General features: G+C 37.8%; 2 protein-coding genes across 3 annotated transcripts in view; one reads left to right on the top strand and one right to left on the bottom strand.

Annotated features, from left to right (window-relative positions):
* Window positions 1-3,943, bottom strand: part of LOC112555143 (DNA polymerase alpha catalytic subunit-like) — a 21,593-nt gene extending 17,650 nt beyond the window's left edge. The window contains 7 exon segments of the mRNA XM_025223374.1: window positions 146-275; window positions 523-674; window positions 1,019-1,140; window positions 1,684-1,761; window positions 1,880-1,976; window positions 2,327-2,448; window positions 3,841-3,943. Coding sequence (XP_025079159.1) covers window positions 146-275; window positions 523-674; window positions 1,019-1,140; window positions 1,684-1,761; window positions 1,880-1,976; window positions 2,327-2,448; window positions 3,841-3,886 — 747 coding nt within the window. The 5' untranslated portion in view covers window positions 3,887-3,943.
* On the top strand, window positions 3,940-14,272 carry LOC112555144. Of its 2 annotated transcripts, XM_025223375.1 has the most exons (5): window positions 5,923-7,175; window positions 7,358-8,054; window positions 8,270-8,537; window positions 9,049-9,327; window positions 9,755-14,272. In XM_025223375.1, the coding sequence occupies exons 1-5, from the start codon at window positions 6,422-6,424 to the stop codon at window positions 11,126-11,128; spliced, it is 3,372 nt and encodes a 1,123-aa protein (XP_025079160.1). In that variant the 5' UTR covers window positions 5,923-6,421; the 3' UTR covers window positions 11,129-14,272. The 2 variants fall into 2 exon arrangements, 1 of the variants encoding a protein (XP_025079160.1); XR_003097413.1 differs by lacking the exons at window positions 5,923-7,175; window positions 8,270-8,537; window positions 9,049-9,327; window positions 9,755-14,272 and adding an exon at window positions 3,940-4,171 and having other exon boundaries at window positions 7,358-7,492.
* Window positions 14,273-19,269: the final 4,997 nt, after the last annotated feature.

Below are 19,269 nucleotides of genomic sequence, written 5' to 3' on the forward strand. Positions count from 1 at the left end.
TTCAAAATGCACTTAATTTATTGTCTGCAGAAAGTTGTAACATAGGGCAACAGTTAGCTACAAGCAGACTATTTTAAAATGTACTCAATATTTTGTAACATGCAACTTCAGGGGATAAAATATAAAACACCCTAAAAATACTCACTTCTCCTCTCACCATGGAAGATGACAAACTGTTTATATGGGAAACCCTGGTCTCAGCTGATGATGTGGAAGCTTTGGAATAAACAGCTGTTGAGGCTGCATTCTTCACCATGAACGGGTTTATGCCTTTTCTAACCAAATAACAAGAACTGAAAGTATCACGATAAAGACAAGCGGGGAAGGGTGTGAAAAAGGACTAGAATGGTATGAAAGGGTGTTAGGAGCAATGTTTTCAGAAGAGGTGTGTTTTCAGTGCACATTTAAAGAATTCAATAGTGGGTAGGTGGCGGAATTAACACAGTCTTTAGAGATTCTATAGTATGTCAAGAAGTTTTGGAGATGCTTGGTTTACAACTAGAAGAATGAAAGTGGACATACTTTGCTGCCGCTGAATGACCTTGTGTTGGCCTGACAACCTTTTGGGTAGAGGAGAATGGTGCACTGCTGCGTTCACTGCTGGCATTGCTTCCTTGTCGAAGCTCTTGCATTAGGTCTCCTAGAATATCATCCCCCGTCACACTGACCTCCTTCTTCAAACATATCAAATCATTCCTTGTCACTAGTCTAGACTCTAAAATATGAAAGCTGACCAGACTGGAAACCACTGTTGCTGTTTGCCATTAACAGAATGTGTACCTAAGCAAGCCTCCAACATGGATTCAACTATGAAATATCCCATCATTACTAATTTTTCTATCACAAACTTAAGAAAAAAAAAAAAAAAAAAAGAGGCAGCTTTGACAAGCAAAAGCTTCCAAGCGCCTGGCACAATGTTATAGATTAAGCACTCCAAATTAATGTATTGGTATTCCATATAGCCACACCAGCAGTCTTTGTATTAGGATGATAACACACACTTGGGTGCAAGTCTCACCTCTTTCTTTTTACTACTAGATGCAGCAACAGCTGCAAACATGGTTTTGATGTCCTTCTTAGGTTTGGTACCTGGACGCACAATATTTTTATTTTTCTTCTTGCTCCCCTCTTTGATTTTGCCTGAAATACCAGTAATAAAAACAGACCAGAACATCAACACACAGCATGTGGTTTATCTCAACCCATTTATATTTAAACCATTCCAATGGCTGTCAGTTTTTTTAACACCTAACCAATAGAATTGAGACAAGCTCATCCCAGATATGTTTCTGGCCCTTGTGCACCAGATGCCTGAAAACGTTTTTGATAAAAGCAATGTCTACATTTTATTTTAGTAAATGAATAAAATTAATCTAGTGATGACAAAGCAGCCAGCGACTGCATTGCTTAAAAAAAAAAAAAAAAAAGTTTTACCATATCTGCTATGTTTGTCAAACTGGTCTGGTAACTTGTTTTCCGTAAAAATGCTTTTTCTAAGCAGCACTGCACAGTTAACAGCCGAACATAGTTGCTACAGCTGTTTATGTATGGCTGTCACCAAGCAATAGCTTGAATTAGTACCCTATTATACCACTAGGAGATGCAATATTATAAAATTGCAAAGCACCAAAATATGAAGTACAAGACAGGTAAAAATATATGGAATAGGACAATGCCACTTGCTTTGTCCCTTGGATACTGCATCTTCATCCATATCATCATCAAAAATTTCTCGTCCATCCTCCACATAGCCAGATCCATCTGCACAAAAACAGATTAATTTCACACTTGAATATAATATTACAAGCACTTTTCTAGTAAACACACACATTTGTAATAAAATATATCAACAAAAGTAAATTAAAGGAAATTGTTTTACCATCATCTACAATCCAATCATCCTCCTGGCGCTGCCGTACCATATCAGAATACTCAGACTCTTCCACCAAATCGTAGACATTTTTTTCATCATCTATCTGCAACAGGATCAGCAACATACTTCACCTCTTGACAAACAATGTGCACTAGTAATAACACCTCTTGAAAAAATATTACATGACACTAATCTGTAAATGAAATGATAATTCTGTGAATCCATCTAGTGCAAATGAAAACTAGTAATTAATGCCTTATTTCTATTCAAGTACAACCAAATGAATGAGTTGTGCATGTGTGAATAAAATATTTCACATTTAGACTACTTTCTTTTATTATTATAATTACAAATAAATATTAATTTATAATAATGTATGCACACAGTAATTAAAAAGATAGGAATGTTTTCTTTTCTTCTTTCTAAACAGTATCATTATTTAGCTGGCCACACCTCAAACTTATTCTTGACACCCTGTTGTTTGGCTTTTCGTAATCTTTCAAGTGCTGCAAGTCTGCCAGTCTTGTCCACTCGCTCACGCCGTGATCGTGACTGGGCAAGTGATTGGAATGTTCCTATTACCAAAGCAACAACCCAGTTAAATAATATCTTATTCAGAATTAAATCAATAAGATCGTGGACTGTAAATACAGATGATTTTAAGTATTTACTTTACAAGCCTTAAAATGCACTTCCTTTTGGATCAACAGCTTTAAGTGTTAAAGGAACACTCCAGTCAACTAGTATGCTAGGTTAAAACGATGGAATATAGAATTTCCATTTTATTACATTCACATTTAAAACACAGCTTTGACTAGTTCACAGAGGCCGTGATGTTTTTTTTTCAACTGACATTATTGGTACCCTTCCAGTTCACTTTGCTTCCTAAGTGTGGTCATAAATATAGTGGTATTCTGGATTTAGAAAATATACAGTAAAATATTAATCATAGGACAGAATTGCAATTTAATCCATATCTGAAATGTGATAGATATGAAAGTGACTAAGAAGTAATATATTTTTGGCTAATACAAGCATATCTGAAAAAAGGACTAATAACCATGAAGTTAAGGTTATGCTTAGATGCTTGAATATTAATATACCTTTATTAACAAACATGTAGCTATTTATAAGAAAAAATCTTTAATGCTGGTAGTTTTTTTTCTCCAAACTTTAGCAACTTTTGAAGCTTGTGCAAAGTACTATGTATTTTTATGTGGCACACATGTTTGAAATATAACATAAGCGATTGATAGCAAACACATTTTAAAAGACAAATTAAATAATCTGAAATAGCAAAAATCATCATTATCATCATCATAATAATAAATGCAAAATTTGTAAAGGACATACTCACACTCCTAAGGAGCATGCTCTAAGAACAAGAACGAGACATGGACAGCATCCGAGAGACAGGAAAACAAACAAATAACACATAAACTAAGAAAGAATAAACAACAGTTCTAATGATGAATAAAAACAAGTACATAAAATGAAAAGAGGAACCAATAAATAACAAGAACTGAGAGTATCACGATAAAGACAAGCTGGGAAGAGTGTGAAAAAGGACTAGCATGGTGGGGAAGGGTGTTAGGAGTAATGTTTACGGAAGAGATGCGTTTTCAGTGTACGTTTAAAGGATTCACCAGTGGGTATAGGTGGCGGATATGGAAAGGGAGAGAGTTCCATTGTTTCGCAACACAACAACAAAAAATCCTGTGGCGCGGTCCAGCTTCCGAGTTCTACGCACCAGTCGTGCAGCAGAGTTCTGTACTTTCTAAAGTTTGTGAAGAAAGTATGCAGGGCAGTCAATAAGAAAGGAGCTAACAGCAATAACAAGAGGTTCTGTATACATGATGACAAATAGAAGATCCTAGCCGACGATCCATGAGATTATTTTAACGCATTCATTTTGACAAAAACTACTGTGAATGTGGTCATCACAATAAACTGTAAAGGTTACGTACCATCTTTGCCTACATCATCGTCGTCGTCGGTTTTAGTAGGCGCCATTTTCAGAACGATGCTATAACCTTACGTCACGGCTTTCGTCTTTGGCGCTAAATTGTGTTGGGGACGTAACTCTAATAATACAATTTGAGTTACGTCCCTTGGATATTAATCTCCACGACAAAGTCGTCTGCTGTGATGGCGGCAAAGAAGAATAATGATGTCTGCAGCCATGCAGTTGCATGACTTTTTTTTTCAGTTGTTAACGCTATTGCCAGCCCTGACGAGAGGTGTGGAAGGGGAGGATGTTGTATCCGGGCCCGCGGCTGTGAAGGGGGCCCGGCCTTGGTCAGTGGATTTTTCTTTCTTCTTTTAAAGAAAGGTTGATCAACATTTGAGGATTTTTTTTTTTCTATGGAGCAGAGTACTAAATATATGAACGCAAGTCATAGATGAACAGTTATGTCTTTGCCCTCTTAGTAGCCAGGGGTCAAGCATTAACACAAGCACGCATAGATAGATAAATTAAGCTTTTCACTTTACACCATGACAACACCACAGCGATCTTTATGCCACAATAGACCAATTTTGCAGACAATTATAAACTCTTGTAAAATTCACTCGAAGCAACGTATCCAGTTGCAACTTACAGATGTTTTTCATAGGTTTCTAAACAGCAAAAGAAACTACTGCTCACTTACCTGGGAAAACTTTGCAAAAGATTCGCGATGGGAGGTTGTGACAGAAAGAGTCTCTTTGCTTTACAATTGTTTTGTGTCATTTCAGATCTTACATTCGTCTATTGTGAGAATTTTCTTTTGGATAGCTTTGAATTTGAAGCGAAAAAAGGAGTTTTGTTTTAAACCTGGACTAATCACCTACAATGAATCTCAAAAAAAGTTTTCTTGTCTCAGTGGGGAGATTGGAAATATACTGCTCTTTACAAAGGATTCGTGACGGAAGGTTTCACGGCAAAAGCGCCACGGAACATTTCTTTTTTTTCTTTATTTCAAATTGTTTTGCCTCAACGAAGATTTTGCGTACGTCCATTGTGTCAATGCTCTTAGATAGTTTTGGATTTCAAGCAAAAAAGAAGAAATATAAGAGTTTTATTTAAAACTGGGTATTTTTCTGTATTCGCCCCCTCCTCCCTTCCAAGCCATCTGGCGGTCCTGACGGTTTTACAATAAAGGGTTAGTCGAAGCAATTATCCAGTTGCGACTTACAAATGTTTTTCTTTGAATTGTATCTCCCTTGGCTTCTAGGTATTTAAAATAACAAAAGAAAGTACGGCTCACTTACCTAGGAGAAGTTTACAAAGGATTCAAGATAAGCATCGCAGAAAATTGTTTTATTTCGTTTGTTTAAAATTGTTTTGTATCATTACAGATTTGAAGTTCACCTTTGTGAACATTCTTTCTGGGTAGTTTCCTGTAACAAGCGAAACGGAACGAATAATAGTATTTTATTTAAAAATAGAATTGTTCATTGGCAATGTGTCCAAAAAACTTTTCTTGTATCAGCGGGAAGCGAGAATTTCCTCGAGGATACTCATTGATTAAAAATAAAGGGCAACATAAATGAGATATTTTTTTGGTCTAGTAAGCAGCTTAGTAGTACATTTAGCAGTTGAATGAGAACGAAAATGTTTTTGGTCAGAGAGAAAAATATTTTTTTGGAGTACAGTAACATGAAAATAGACCTGATCAGTTTTAACTTTCACATTTTTAAATGGAGATTAAACAAAATATTTATCTTTTTTCTTTATCACTGTGCTACATGGCTTTGTTCTAGAAAGAGTCCGAAACTCATCCCGAAACTATATAAATGAGTTTAAGAGAACTTGTGCTGTTATTAATACATATTGCATTGCCTAGTGTCGATAGTGTGCCTGAAGAGATCAGGAACTTTCTTTCACACTGTGGAGAACTTTAGTTGCAGTGTTTGACCGCGGAAGTGATTTTGTCACATTCGCTGAAAGAGATAGAGATAGACAACTAAAAGAAGAAACGAAATCAGTCAAAATTATTTTTAATATCGGAGACACTGAATACAAGATTGCAAATTATATTTTCTAGACGCCATGAATTCAGCGACGAGAACAGTTTGACAGTCAGTAATGCTTGTCAACCATTTACAAGGCTTGGAACATTTGCGGTTGCCCTTGCTGGTATTTTGTGAAGATGCTTTGGTTATTAAATGACTAATGGGGTGCAAATATCTTATTAAAACTCAGTGCTAGGCAGTGTCTCCTTAATCTTGGTGACTGTTTTCGTTTCCGAGATACACTTCTACAAACACCAGGCAAGAAGTCGTCCTGACAGGACCACGTGTAGGTTGCCTGACCAACAGTACGTCCATCGGAGACATTGTCTAAGGCATCGTGTCTTCAATAGTGCAGAACCATGATGTGTTCTAGGCAATATAGTGTTTAATCGTGTCCACTCATGTGAAGCTTTAGCTGTAGGTGACCCGTGAAAACGAAACAGAAGAGATGTTGATCCCCGAGAACTCTTCCTTTTTATAATATTTAAATATAAATTAGTGTATTTATTAATCTGCCAAAACAAAGCTGTTCTTTTTTTGACTTTATAAATCATGAGAAGAAACAACAGTTTAACGCTTGTGCTCCTGTTCATGGCAATGGCAAAGACTGAGTCTACGGATGATGTGGACAACACCACTCAGCAGGTCTTTCCTACAGACGAGACGAAGGCATCAAGTATGTTGCAGGACTGCACACAGTATGTCACTGAACATGTAGTTTACACAGATACTTCGGACGTTTCTTATTTGTGGTCTGGAGATAGTCACCACTACAGGGATTCTGTTATCAAAAATATTACCTCGCCTTCATATTTCAGCGATCTTACTGAGATACCTGCAGCACTGTACTTTCACAACAAAACATTCAGACGACTTGAAACAGTTGATGTTGACCTCCTGACCTGCGTCATCCGATCTCAGACTCATCAGGTCGAAGGGCTCGAGGGCAGCATCTCCATGTCACTCAGACCGACCTCCGAGGCAGGACAAGACCACAATTTTGTTAACTTCTGCAATGTGGAGCTAACGGTTCCACCAGGCATGGTGGCCTATGTGAAAGTGTTAGAGACTCATATAGAGTGTAGCGAGTGTATACGAATAATACTACGCGATCACGTGGACGATCTTCTCTTTGACGAGTTTGCACAAAACCTCCCGGCCAACTTTTACACATACTCCAGCAGCCTGAAGCTTCTGGTCAAGATGATGAGTCTCAGATCGAACTTCTATCTTTTAATGAATTTTTCTGCTCTTCCAGAAACTAGTAGGCCGCAGTTGCTGATGATGCTGACTTCGTCAACCACGGGTTAATATTTATTCCATCATTAAAAACACACATTATTAAACATTGCCGTTTCTTCGCTAATACACTTCTTCGTCAAACAGGTTTCGACATGAAGTGTATGTGATGACTATAGATAATGCTTTCTCTTAATATTTTTGAAAGAATCTTACCGAATTTGTCTTAATATATATTTGTGTCTGCAGGTTATCTCGAAACGCCATTTAGAGCAAATCGTGAAGAGTTTTCCCCTTTTATCAAATCCTCGGTACACCTGGTGGCTCCAGTCGACCACGTCGTCGTGATTAGTTTTCATGATATCCAGGACTGGCTAGGCTGTGTTTCACGGTTGTCTGACCATCTCATTTTCCACACAAACAGCAGTTTCAGACAGTACTTGATATGTTCCGTAGAACAGAATGGTGACCTGGATTTTTATCCTGGTGAGGTGTACATTGAATACAGAGTTTACTCAATGTCTAGTAAAAGACAATTTCGAATAATGTTTTCCTTCCACCATCTGTCTGCGCTGCCTGTGAAGTTGTCTGAAGGCAGGTGGAACTGCTCGGCTGTGCGATGGGAGGACATGCAGCACCACTTCCCGTGTAACTTTGTGTCTGACTGTGTGGGCGGCGAAGATGAAGCTGGATGCTGGTCAGGTGACGGCACGTGCAGCGCTGGACAAGTCGAGGTGGACGGTCGCTGCTTTTCGATCACGCACGTGGTGGAGGAAGACCTTTCATGGAATGATGCGAACCGTTGGTGTCAGGAGCGTAAACAACAGCTCGCCAGTTTGACCACAAGAACAGTGTGGGACTTCTTTATAAAGTTTCTCAAACATTCAACAAACTCAGGGACGGTTTTCATCGGTGCTAGGTTACCACCCATTTCCAAGCTTCCAATGTAAGTATCATGTACATACGTCTAGTAATGTTTGTTTTTGTGATTGTTATATCAAAGTCAACATTTTGAAGAAAGGACTATTCTTCCAAAATATTCTTCTGAATAATAATCTGAATAATAATAATAAACGTAACTCAATTAAATGAATAAATGATAATAAAGTTTAAAAAAATAAAAATGAAGCTATATTGTTTTTATTTTGCAATATTTTTCAGATACCGAATGAGTTGGCTGTGGTGTGATGGGACTGTCGCTCACTTCATTCAAATTAAGGCATTAAATCTCAAACTACTTAGCGAAGCTTGCGCGCGGACTCCGGATTCCTTCATGAAGATTCTCTTAGGCGAAGAAAATCTGATGGTCACAACGTGTGAAGACAAATATCTTATATCTTTACACTTGTGTGAGATCCCGGAAACCTCTAGTAAGTATCCTGATGTCAGGGCACCAGACTCTGTACAACCCAGGTCCAGAGACTTCAAGGTGAGAGACGCTTCTTTTATTCAAAACTGTAAAAGGTAACGGACAATGTTGTGTTGTCTTCGTTCGGCTTTTGTTCCGAAAGAACGTGGAGGAAGTTAAATATCACTTTAAAGCTTTGTATAATCATAAACCGGTAAACACAGGGTATTTATGTTTTGCTGGTGTCATACAATTTTAGGTTCGTTGGGGTACAAGTATTCAATCTCAATATATTTACACTTTCTGTAATTCCACATGCTAATCTGAGGTAGTCAGTCCGCGTGACTCTGGAAAAATTCAGGATTCGCCCATTAACTAGCACAAGTTAGACCAAATCTTAATTTTTGTAATTTTTAAATATAAATTAAAAAAATCTTCGGAAAAACTTGATTGTTGTCATTGTTAAAACTTGCGATGACCACCGGTCATAAAAGTAACTTACGTGTGAATGTTTGTCCAGTGATTAAACACAAAAATAGTTAATTACCGCTTGCCTATTATTCCTTATGTTTATTTGTGTTCTGTTGAACAGCCAGGGTACATCCTGTGCCCCGCTAACCACTTCACGCACGTTTTTCTCGCCTGTGACGTCACCTCTAACTGCTGGAGCAAGACAGATGGCGCCACGTACTCCTGCTCGCCACCACTGACGTCACTTCCGCCGCTTTTTGAGTGTGCTGATGTACAGCAAAGTGTACCATACACCCTAGTATGCGATCATCGAGCTGACTGCCTTGATGGCAGCGATGAAAACTTTTGCGTCTTTCCACCCTGCGACCTGGACTCACCGTTTCAATGCAGTGGCAGAAGGGTTTGTAAATACTTATTTATATTTATTTTGACTCTGACTTCATCCTGTTCATCAGAGTGTACAAAAAATTATATGTACTTGACTAAACAGACCCAGTTGACCACTGGCAAAACGATAAAACAACTTTGTGTTCTATGTTTTTCCATCGTAGGATCTTTTGTTTGCTATTCAACACCAAGATATCTTCTCGCAAGATAATTCTGATAACGGAAATAATCGCATATTGTAAGCGGTATCTGATAAACATTTCTCGTTATTTTTAGTAACATATCGGCACCAGCGCTAGGTGCTAGAACTACTTACATACTTCCATGGAATTAAACAGAACATTTTAAAAATAAGCCTGTTTGATACAATCAGTTAATACCCTTATGGAATTTATAAAAAAATAAATACCAAACTGAGTAAACTTTGTTTTCGTGGACAGTGTGTACAGGTGGATGAGCGTTGTAATGGACAAGTAGACTGCGATGACCAAGCGGATGAAACAAATTGCGAAAAGACTTCTAAAGGCAATACAAACTTTAAATACCCTCTAAGAATTGATATTAATTCAAAAGGACAGATCGTGTACAACCCGTTGCCAGTATTTTCTTGTTCCGACTCGGACTTCGTGTGTCCAAGCCTTCATGATGTGTGTCTGCCTGTCTACTTCCGGTGTAACGGAGTCAACGACTGTCCTGGTCACGAGGACGAGGCGGCATGTGACAGGTACACGTGTCCCGGCTTCTACCGCTGCCGCAAATCTCAGGTGTGTGTTCACGAGAGTCACGTGTGTGACGGGATCTACCATTGTCCTCAACATGATGATGAAATATTGTGCAATGAAACATGTCCAGACAACTGTGTCTGTCACGGATGGTCTTTCATCTGTTTTAACGTTTTTGATGCAGCCGCCTACTCCAGTCTCCGATACCTTGACGCCAGTGGGACCTCGATGACCCTTGGTGACCTCGAGAACAACACATTTCTTGTTTACCTCAGCCTAGCCAGGTGTAATCTGACCGAAGTACACGAAGTGACACTGCTTAACCTTCGGACTCTCGACCTTAGCAATAATGAGTTAACCGAGCTTAGCAGCAGCCATTTTGCTGGCCTGAAAAATTTAGAGTTTTTAAAGATAAGCCATAACCCATTGACCAATCTCCTCTTTCACAACTTCAATTATACATCAGCTCTAAACTTTCTAGACATGTCTGACATACACATTTCAAAAATGGACTTCAGTATATTTGCTTTTTTCTCAAAATTGTCCAGTTTAAATCTGTCAGGAAGCCACATTAATCACGTGACAGGACGAGGTTTTGCTAACATGTCATATCTTCGCGTGCTCAATCTACAGAAATGTCCGCTGACAGTATTCCCTCAAGAAATATTTGAAGGTTTGGACAGTCTGGAGACAGTTTTTGCTGACAACTACAAGCTGTGTTGTCCGGCGACCTTACCCCGAGGGTTCAACGTGCTCAACTGTCACGCTCCTTCCGACGAAGTGTCGTCTTGTGATGACTTGCTGCGCTCCAACCTGTACCGCGTGGCACTCGCCATCTTTGCCTCTCTCTCGTTAGTGGGAAACCTCAGCACTTTGGTTTACCGCTTGATTCTCCACAAAACCACCAGCAACGTGGGGTACGATGTTTTCGTCACTAACTTGTGTGTGGCCGACTTTCTGATGGGTGTGTATCTCTTGATCATCGGTATAGCAGACCACAGGTATAAAGGTGTTTACCTGTGGGAGGATACAGGGTGGAGAAACAGCGGGTTGTGTAATGTGGCGGGTGTTTTTGTGTTTCTTGTCATCTGAAGTATCGGTTTTTATTATATTTTTTATTACGCTCGATCGCTTTCTAGTTTTCCGTTTTCCATTTAGCCAGGTGCACTTTCGAAAGCAATCAGCTGTGTTTGTTTGTATTGTTACCTGGCTGGCAGGTATGACCTTAGCCGCGATTCCCCTTCTGCCGATGACGTCACATTGGAGCTTTTACAGCCAGACTAGCATTTGCTTTCCCCTGCCGACATCCCGGGTGGATTTCCCGGGTCGTGCTTATTCTTTTAGTGTTGTTATTGCATTGAATTTTATTTTGTTTACGTTTATTATGATTGGTCAAATGTTTGTTTACCAGTCTGTTCGTTCTAATTCTATTTCTTCTTCATGTACGTCTAAAACTATCAAAGACTTTAATATTGCTCTTCGCTTAATGACAGTAGTTATGTCAGACTTTCTGTGCTGGTTCCCTGTTGGTTTGACAGGAATCCTCGCTGCAAATGAGTTTCCTATTTCCGGAGAGGTTAATGTAGGGTTAGCTATTTTTGTTCTGCCCTTCAATTCCGCACTTAACCCGTTCCTGTACACCATCAACATCTACTTAGAGCGCCGACGATGTAGAAGAGAGGAAGAAAGACGAAAGCGGATCATAGCTCAACTTAAATTAATTAATGGTTTCACAGGATTGGGTAATTGCAAAGTAAAACTCACTCACAACGAGGCCTTTGACCTCATTAAGACGATGCTTTCAGCCAAAGTTTTTTCTCGTGAGGAGCTGACAAATGCCATTGAAGCAAACAGAGGGGAATATTGAAACGATTTAAAAATTAAGTTATTGTAGTTCTAGACAAAATAATCCTTCATGCAGAAGATAATACTATAATAATACAAACATGGTAGTTATATGTGAAGTACACGGTAACTTTTAATTTCAAGGAATTACTGTAGTGGACAAATAACATCCGTAGATAGAACTGAGTGAATTCTGTTCAGTGAACAAGTCTTGATGGAGTAGATTTCTAAGACCTATGCTATAGTATATTACGACGAACTTCAATTTTTAAAAATAAATTACAAAATTTATTCCTATTTTTGTTTATATTGACATAATATTGTTAAGATTGATATTGTTCTTGTTACACTAAATCTTTACAATAAGCATAATAAATTTATACCATCTTCACATTTCTCGAATTGAAAAGTTTGTACGTTTAGTTACTTTATCAGTGTGAATTATATAACAGATATTGAAAAATAAGAAATAAGCAAAGGTTAAAATAAAGGAAAACTTAACTCTCAAACATAACACGAAGTATTACTCGTCAATCTGTATTTCTCACTGAAAACATATGTTTAAAAATATTATGATTAAATACTATGCTTAATTTATTGCACTCATTTTTATTGTTTTATTTACTGTTTATTTATAATTTAGTTTTTCACAGTATCTTAATTATATGGTCATTTTATTTGTTAGATTCATTATTTTAGGCTTGATGTCTTACCTTAAGTGGGTGTGGCTCAGTGGCTCAAAGTGGTTTGTATCATGACATGTTATTGTTAGTTATTGGTGAAAAAGCGCTATAATAATAATAATATAAAAAATAAAAACATGAGACATTTAGTCTTCCGTCGGTCAGTCAGGTTTATAGCTATGTTTATAATTTTATGTACATGTTTATAACACTGAGAGATGGGTAGGGGGAGATTTAGCACCAGAAAATTCCTTTAATTACAGTTTTCAAAATGGAAAGAAAGTATTGTCTTTGCTGAAAAGTAATACCAGAAGTTTGCTGAATATTTAAGATTGTTTGCAAAGATATCCTAGTGTGGGTAGATTGAATGCAAAATATTATGGTTGCCATTCCGTTGTTTTCCTTCAAATTTAAGATTTTCTTTTATTTTATTTCGTAAGACTGTATTTATTTTTGAGTTTCAATTTTGTATTTGGACATCTAAAAGATATATTTCATTCTTTGAGCTTCTTAATTGGTTCGCGTTTATAAGCTCTGTTTACAAAAAATCTAATAAATTATGCAAAACATATTTTACTGCAGATATGCAGGCTTTTGTAAATTTAACATTGCGTATATGAAAATATTCGATCGTAATAATTTTTTCGTTTTCTTGACATACAAAATACAGCATTTCATCCATTGTCAAAACGAAAGTATTGCTGAATTTAATGAAACCTCTAATTGTTGACCTCACTGACATGAGCAAGAAAACTAACCTCAGGGCAGATGGAGGGTCTCTGCGTTTTAGGTCCAGCGATTAATAGAATATAAATATTTGTCCCATACGACGAGTGCTTAGTGGCCATCAGAAGATGGTTAACAGTTGGGTGAAGAACGAGTCTTCTTCCGTCCAGAACTAACGGCAGATGAATGGTTGGGAATCGCCATTATGGTACTCAAACCTTCATTGTTTTACACAGACAGTCCCTGTGGTACAGATTAACTTTACAACAAAGTAATTAATAATAATAAGAAATGCAAAATTTGTAAAGCGCATACTCTCACTCCTAAAGAGTATTTCTGAGCATTAATTAATTAATCTTAATTGTGCCGGCATAGCCCCGTGTTCACCCATTCTACTCTTGAAAATCTCAGCGGTGAACCTCGATGACCTTTGGTCTAGTTTACAAGCACGCTGGGTCGTGATTTTCTACCTCGAAAATGTTCTGGCGATTAAAGGCTGGTGGATGTGAACATATGTTTATTTTTATGTGGACAAAGGTTTCTTCCATGGTCCCTAGTCGTTTGTAAAAGCTTTAGGTCATGACAGTTTGCTATTGTGTCAGCAAGTCTGGTCATCTTTTCGTTTCACTGTGTAGTTGCTACCAGCCTGCAGTCGGCATCATGGTCACTTTTATTTATCACTGTATTGTCTTCTAATTATATATATAAATAAGCTTTGTAATCTCGAGTTTTTTCCATCGTAAAGCGAGAGGGGGTCTGCAAATCATCATCATCTGTGTAACCAGACAGTAGGTAATTACGGTACCGACATTTCAATATAGACTACACCACACCACTAGTCTGTTCCTCTTTCTGTCAAGGAAAACAAATTCATTCCACCATATCACACAACAAAAAGTGTAGATTGAATAATGTTAATACAAACTTTTTACTGAGCGCTTCACAACCAGACTGGATAAACTCAGCGAACACGACTAAAGGTTCAATAACTTTGCTATTCACCCGATTTTTTTCTCTGAGTAAAAAGTTGTTTTGTGAAAAATGTAAAAATTGCAAAATTTCTAAATTAGGAAGTATAAAAAGAAATGTATCAACGGATTTTGTGTTGTGTGAATAAATATATATTTGACATTTTTCAATTGTTGTACTCAATTTTCCTTACTTGTTTCATGTATGATATATGCAAATGTATGCGAGCACGTGTTTACGATCTAAAAGATTAGCGATGACCTAATCGGAATAGAAAGTGGGGAGAGAGAGAGGATGGAGAGAAGAAAAAGAGAGGCAGAGAGAAACAGCACAGAAACTACAGTTACATAGGTAATCTGATCATCGAAGATTCTAACCGACGACAGATGACATGGCAAAAAGGAATAAATATGATTCACAAACACTTCATAAAAGATTGAAAAATCTGTGAGCAAAGGATATCCGAATACAAAAATAAGCATCTTATAAAAATCCTAACCGATGACACGTGACATGTCAGGACATTCCTACTGACCGAAAAGACTGAATATAGAAATCATCAACTTGAGGAATTACTTACCCACCTTGATGTCAGTAGCATCGTCCTTAGTTTCATCAGGCGCCATTTCACAAAGTTACAAAAACCTTACAGTATAGTGAAAGTAACTAGAAGATACAACAACAACAACAACAACAACAACAACAACAGATGACATAAGGATAGATGAACACAGAAGAGAAGTAGTGAGACATCTTTCTGTATATCTAACTAGATAAGAATAACACTTTCTCTCATGAATAGAAAGTTTATCTAAAGGTATTTGTGATATGTCATATATTCTGTAGGTCGTACGACTTTAGTAACTCGTCTCAGTTCCTGCAGATTACATGTGATGCTTGGGTCCTTCCTCCATCCTGCATGACAATGGTACTAGTTTCTGGGCTCTTTAAAGCCTTGTAAAATTTAATCGAAGTAGTATATACAGTTACTTCTTGCAAAATTTATTTTATTTTGATGTTTTATCTCTCTCCAGGCTTCTATTCACTGAAAACGGAAAAAGGAAATTTCTTCCAACTCCGAGAATTTAACAAAGGATTTCTAATGGGTGGTTGTAAAAGAAATAGCAGCACTCAGAAATGTTTTTTATTTTCTTTGTTGAAACATTGTTTTTATATCAAATCTTGCACTAGTCAATTGTAATTTTTTGTCCCTGTTTCGTTCTAAATTTCGAAAAAAAGCGAATGCTGAGTTTATTTAAAAAGATTCAAGTCACGATGTGTTCCCTATTCTTTAGCTTGAGTTCAGGTGTATAAGGTCAAACGACTATCAACCGATTTTTCTGGGCTATTTAAGGCCTTGTAACATTAAATCGAAGTGATATATCCAGTTGCTATTTACAATTATTTTTATTTTTATGTTTCATCGCTCCAGGCTTCTGTTGGCTGAAAATAGTAAAAGAAATTAATTCTCATTCACCTACAAGAATTTTACGAAGGATTTCTAAAGGGTGGTTGTAAAAGAAAGAGTAGCATTCAGAAAAATGTTTGACTTTCTTTGTTGAAATATTGTTTCGTATCAATTCAAATCTTACACTAGTCTATTGTTAAATTTTCTCCCTGGTTAGTTTTACATTTTAAGTGAGAAAAGCGAATGTTAAAGTGTAAGTTAATGTCGGGACCACTCTCTGGGTATATTTGAAATAGTTTTCTTGTCTCAACAGGAAACCTGGAAACACCCAGTGATTAAAATTAAACAAAAATATATTTGGTGGAAGAGGGAAAAAAACCTTTTCTGGTAGAGTAACAAAAATAAATTCCGATCGGTTTTTATCTTGCACAACTTTAAATCCAGATTTGTTAAAAATGTTTTTCTTTCTTTTGCTTGATCATCGTGAGGCGTGGCTTTGTTCGAGAGAAATTAAAAACTTACCTGTAGGACTGTATATAAGTTCAGGTGTTGTAAAGGCTCGAGACTACTGTATTGTTCTTACCTGTAGCACTGCCAGGTGTCGATAGTGTGCTGACAGATCTGGAACATTCTGTCACATGTCGGACACCGCTATTCTCAGTGTTTAACCTCTGAAGTTATTATTATGGTCACAGTGACACAGATTGTAGCTATATCTTTTGATAGAACAGCAATGATGTGATTGTAATTGTTAGTGAATAGTAATACTAAGAAGTGTTTCAAAGAGTGACAAAAGGAAAGAAACTAAAAAAAAAAAAAAAAAATCAGAAGTTTTTGATAGCTTATATGGAAAGATACATTATACAATATATTCAACGGACGCCGTGAATTTAGGTTGTTAGGTTGACATCAAGTGATATTCTCTACACAAATATCACAAGCCATGGCTATTCATTTAAAGTATAGGAGCTGGAACTTCGGGTGCCAGTGACATTCTGTGTAGGTGCCTTGGTTGTTTCAAGACTAGAGTAACGAGATGTCTGTTTTCTTGAGTAAAGCTCAGTGGCAGATGTTGTTTTCCTGATCTCAGTGTACAGAAAACTCTCGAGGTCCATGTCTACAATCGTTAGGAAACAAGTGACAAGGTCCAGTGTATCGATTAGCCGATCAATAGCAGGTCCGTCGATCAGTAACACATTGATCAGAGGCATGGAGTATTATATATAATTGAGTGTGTATAGATATAATGAGTAATTATCATTATTAATGACACGAATATTGCAGGAGCATTTGGTGCAATGAAGCGGAAACCACACAGGTCACCACAATATATTTTAAGATATTATAAAAATTATATTATACTAACATGAAATTTAAATGATTATGCCATATATTAACAAATTATGACCCTCGATATTTCCAGCTCAACATCATGAGAAGAACTATAATATCAGTGTTGGCACTACTAAGACTTTCTGTGGCAATGGCTGCCACACAGACAGTGTGGATGACACAGGTCGCCAATTATTCGGGACAGAGGACAAGACGAAGACATCAAGTCCTCTGCAGGACTACACTGAAGATGTAGTTTACACAGACACTTCAGACAGTTCACGTGTGTGGTCTAGAGATAGTCTTCACTACAAGGATTCTGTTGTTAAGACCTCGTCTACTACCGAAATACCTACAGTAGTTTACGGTCAAAACGAAACTTTTGGACGACTTGAACCAGTTGATGTTGACCTCCTGACCTGCGTCATCCGATCTCAGACTCATCAGGTCAAAGGTAGCGAGGGGAGCATCTCCATGTCTTTCAGGCCGTTATCTAATACAGGACAAGACCAGACTTTTGTTAACTTCTGCAATGTGGAGCTAACGGTTCCACCAGGCATGGTGGCCTATGTGAAAGTGTCACAGACTCGTAAAGAGTGTATCGAGTGTATACGCCTAATACTACGTGATGATGCGGGTAGTCTTCTCTTTGACGCAAGTCCAACTTATACTCCCGGAAATATTTTACACTTATTCCAGAAGTCTTACAATTCTGGTCAAAATAATCAGCCTCAGCTCAACCTTTCACCTTCTTTTAAATTTCTCGGCTGTTCCAGAAACCAGTCGTCCACAGTTACTGGTCAACTTCACCTCCCCAAACACAGGTGATTTTATTTTAATTCTAATGTAATTATTAACTCTTTTAAAGTCTTCACTTCCTAATTTTTGTTAAGATTTTAAAGTTGTGTTTACAGGTTATGTAGAAACTCCGAACATGAACTTCACGCCCTACACAAACTTTTGGGTACACCTGGTGGCGCCACTCGGTCACATTGTCGTTATAAGTTTTGATGATATTGACAGCGTCTACACCTGCTTGAGAGTTTTTCCTGACCACGTGACTTTCCGTACAAAGAGCAGTTACAGAGAGTATGCAATATGTTCCTTACAAATGAACCGAGACCTGGCTTTTTATCCAGGTGAGATGCTGATGGAATACAAAGTTAACTCTATGACATACGGTGGACATTTTAAAATAATGTTTTCCTTTCACCACGAGTCGGCGCTGCCTGTGAAGTTGTCTGACGGCAGGTGGAACTGCTCGGGCGTGCGATGGGAGGACATGCAGCATCACTTCCCGTGTAACTTTACGTGCGAGTGTGTGGGCGGCGAAGATGAAGCTGGATGCTGGTCAGGTGACGGCACGTGCAGCGTTGGACAAATCGAGGTGGACGGTCGCTGCTTTACGTTCACGCACGTGGTGGAGGAAAACATTTCGTGGAATGATGCGAACCGTTGGTGTCAGGAGCGTAAACAACAGCTCGCCAGTTTTAGTGCCAGAACAGTGTGGGACTTCTTTATGGAGTTCTTCAATCATTTAACAGATTCTCCAGAAATTTTCGTTGGACTTAGGTTGGCTCCGTCATCTTTACCTCCAATGTAAGTATGGTGAAAATTTGTATGGTAATGTCTTACAGTTATTATAGACATTCTTCTGATTTCTAAGCTTGTTGTTCCAAACCGATGAAAATACAGTCTGCTAAATTGATAATGAGCGATTATTCAGTGAATCCAGTAAACATCAAATAAACTGAACACCGTAAAAATTATTGTCCAGTTTATTTTGTAATATTGGGCAGATATCGAAAGAGTTTTCTGTGGTGTGACGAGACCATCGCTCATGTCTTGAAATTTATGGACCTGGGAATCAAACTGCCGAACGAAAACTGCGTGGTGACCTCGAAGTTCTCGATTCTTCATTCCTGGTTTAGAGGGTATCTAATGGTCACATCATGCGAGAAAGCACTTCCTGTGTCTTATCACTTATGTGAGATCCAGGGAACACCAAGTATGCATGCTGCTGTCGAGGCACCAGATGTCCACGTGACACAACCCACGTCCAGACTTTCTAAGGTAGGATAAAAAAAACTTTTTATTCGAAACTTTTAAGGTATCAGAGAAATCACAATTTCTACTTCTTTATGCAGTCCCCACCTCGTGATTATCTACAATAAAAAAAAAAAGCGGTAGATTAAACAACACATTTATTCACGTCCAAAACGGTAGACTGAAAATAAAATTTCATCCAACTGAACCAAGCGTGTAAATGG

This window comes from Pomacea canaliculata, linkage group LG14 (genome assembly GCF_003073045.1).
Source record: "Pomacea canaliculata isolate SZHN2017 linkage group LG14, ASM307304v1, whole genome shotgun sequence".
In the NCBI taxonomy this organism is placed as follows: domain Eukaryota; kingdom Metazoa; phylum Mollusca; class Gastropoda; order Architaenioglossa; family Ampullariidae; genus Pomacea; species Pomacea canaliculata.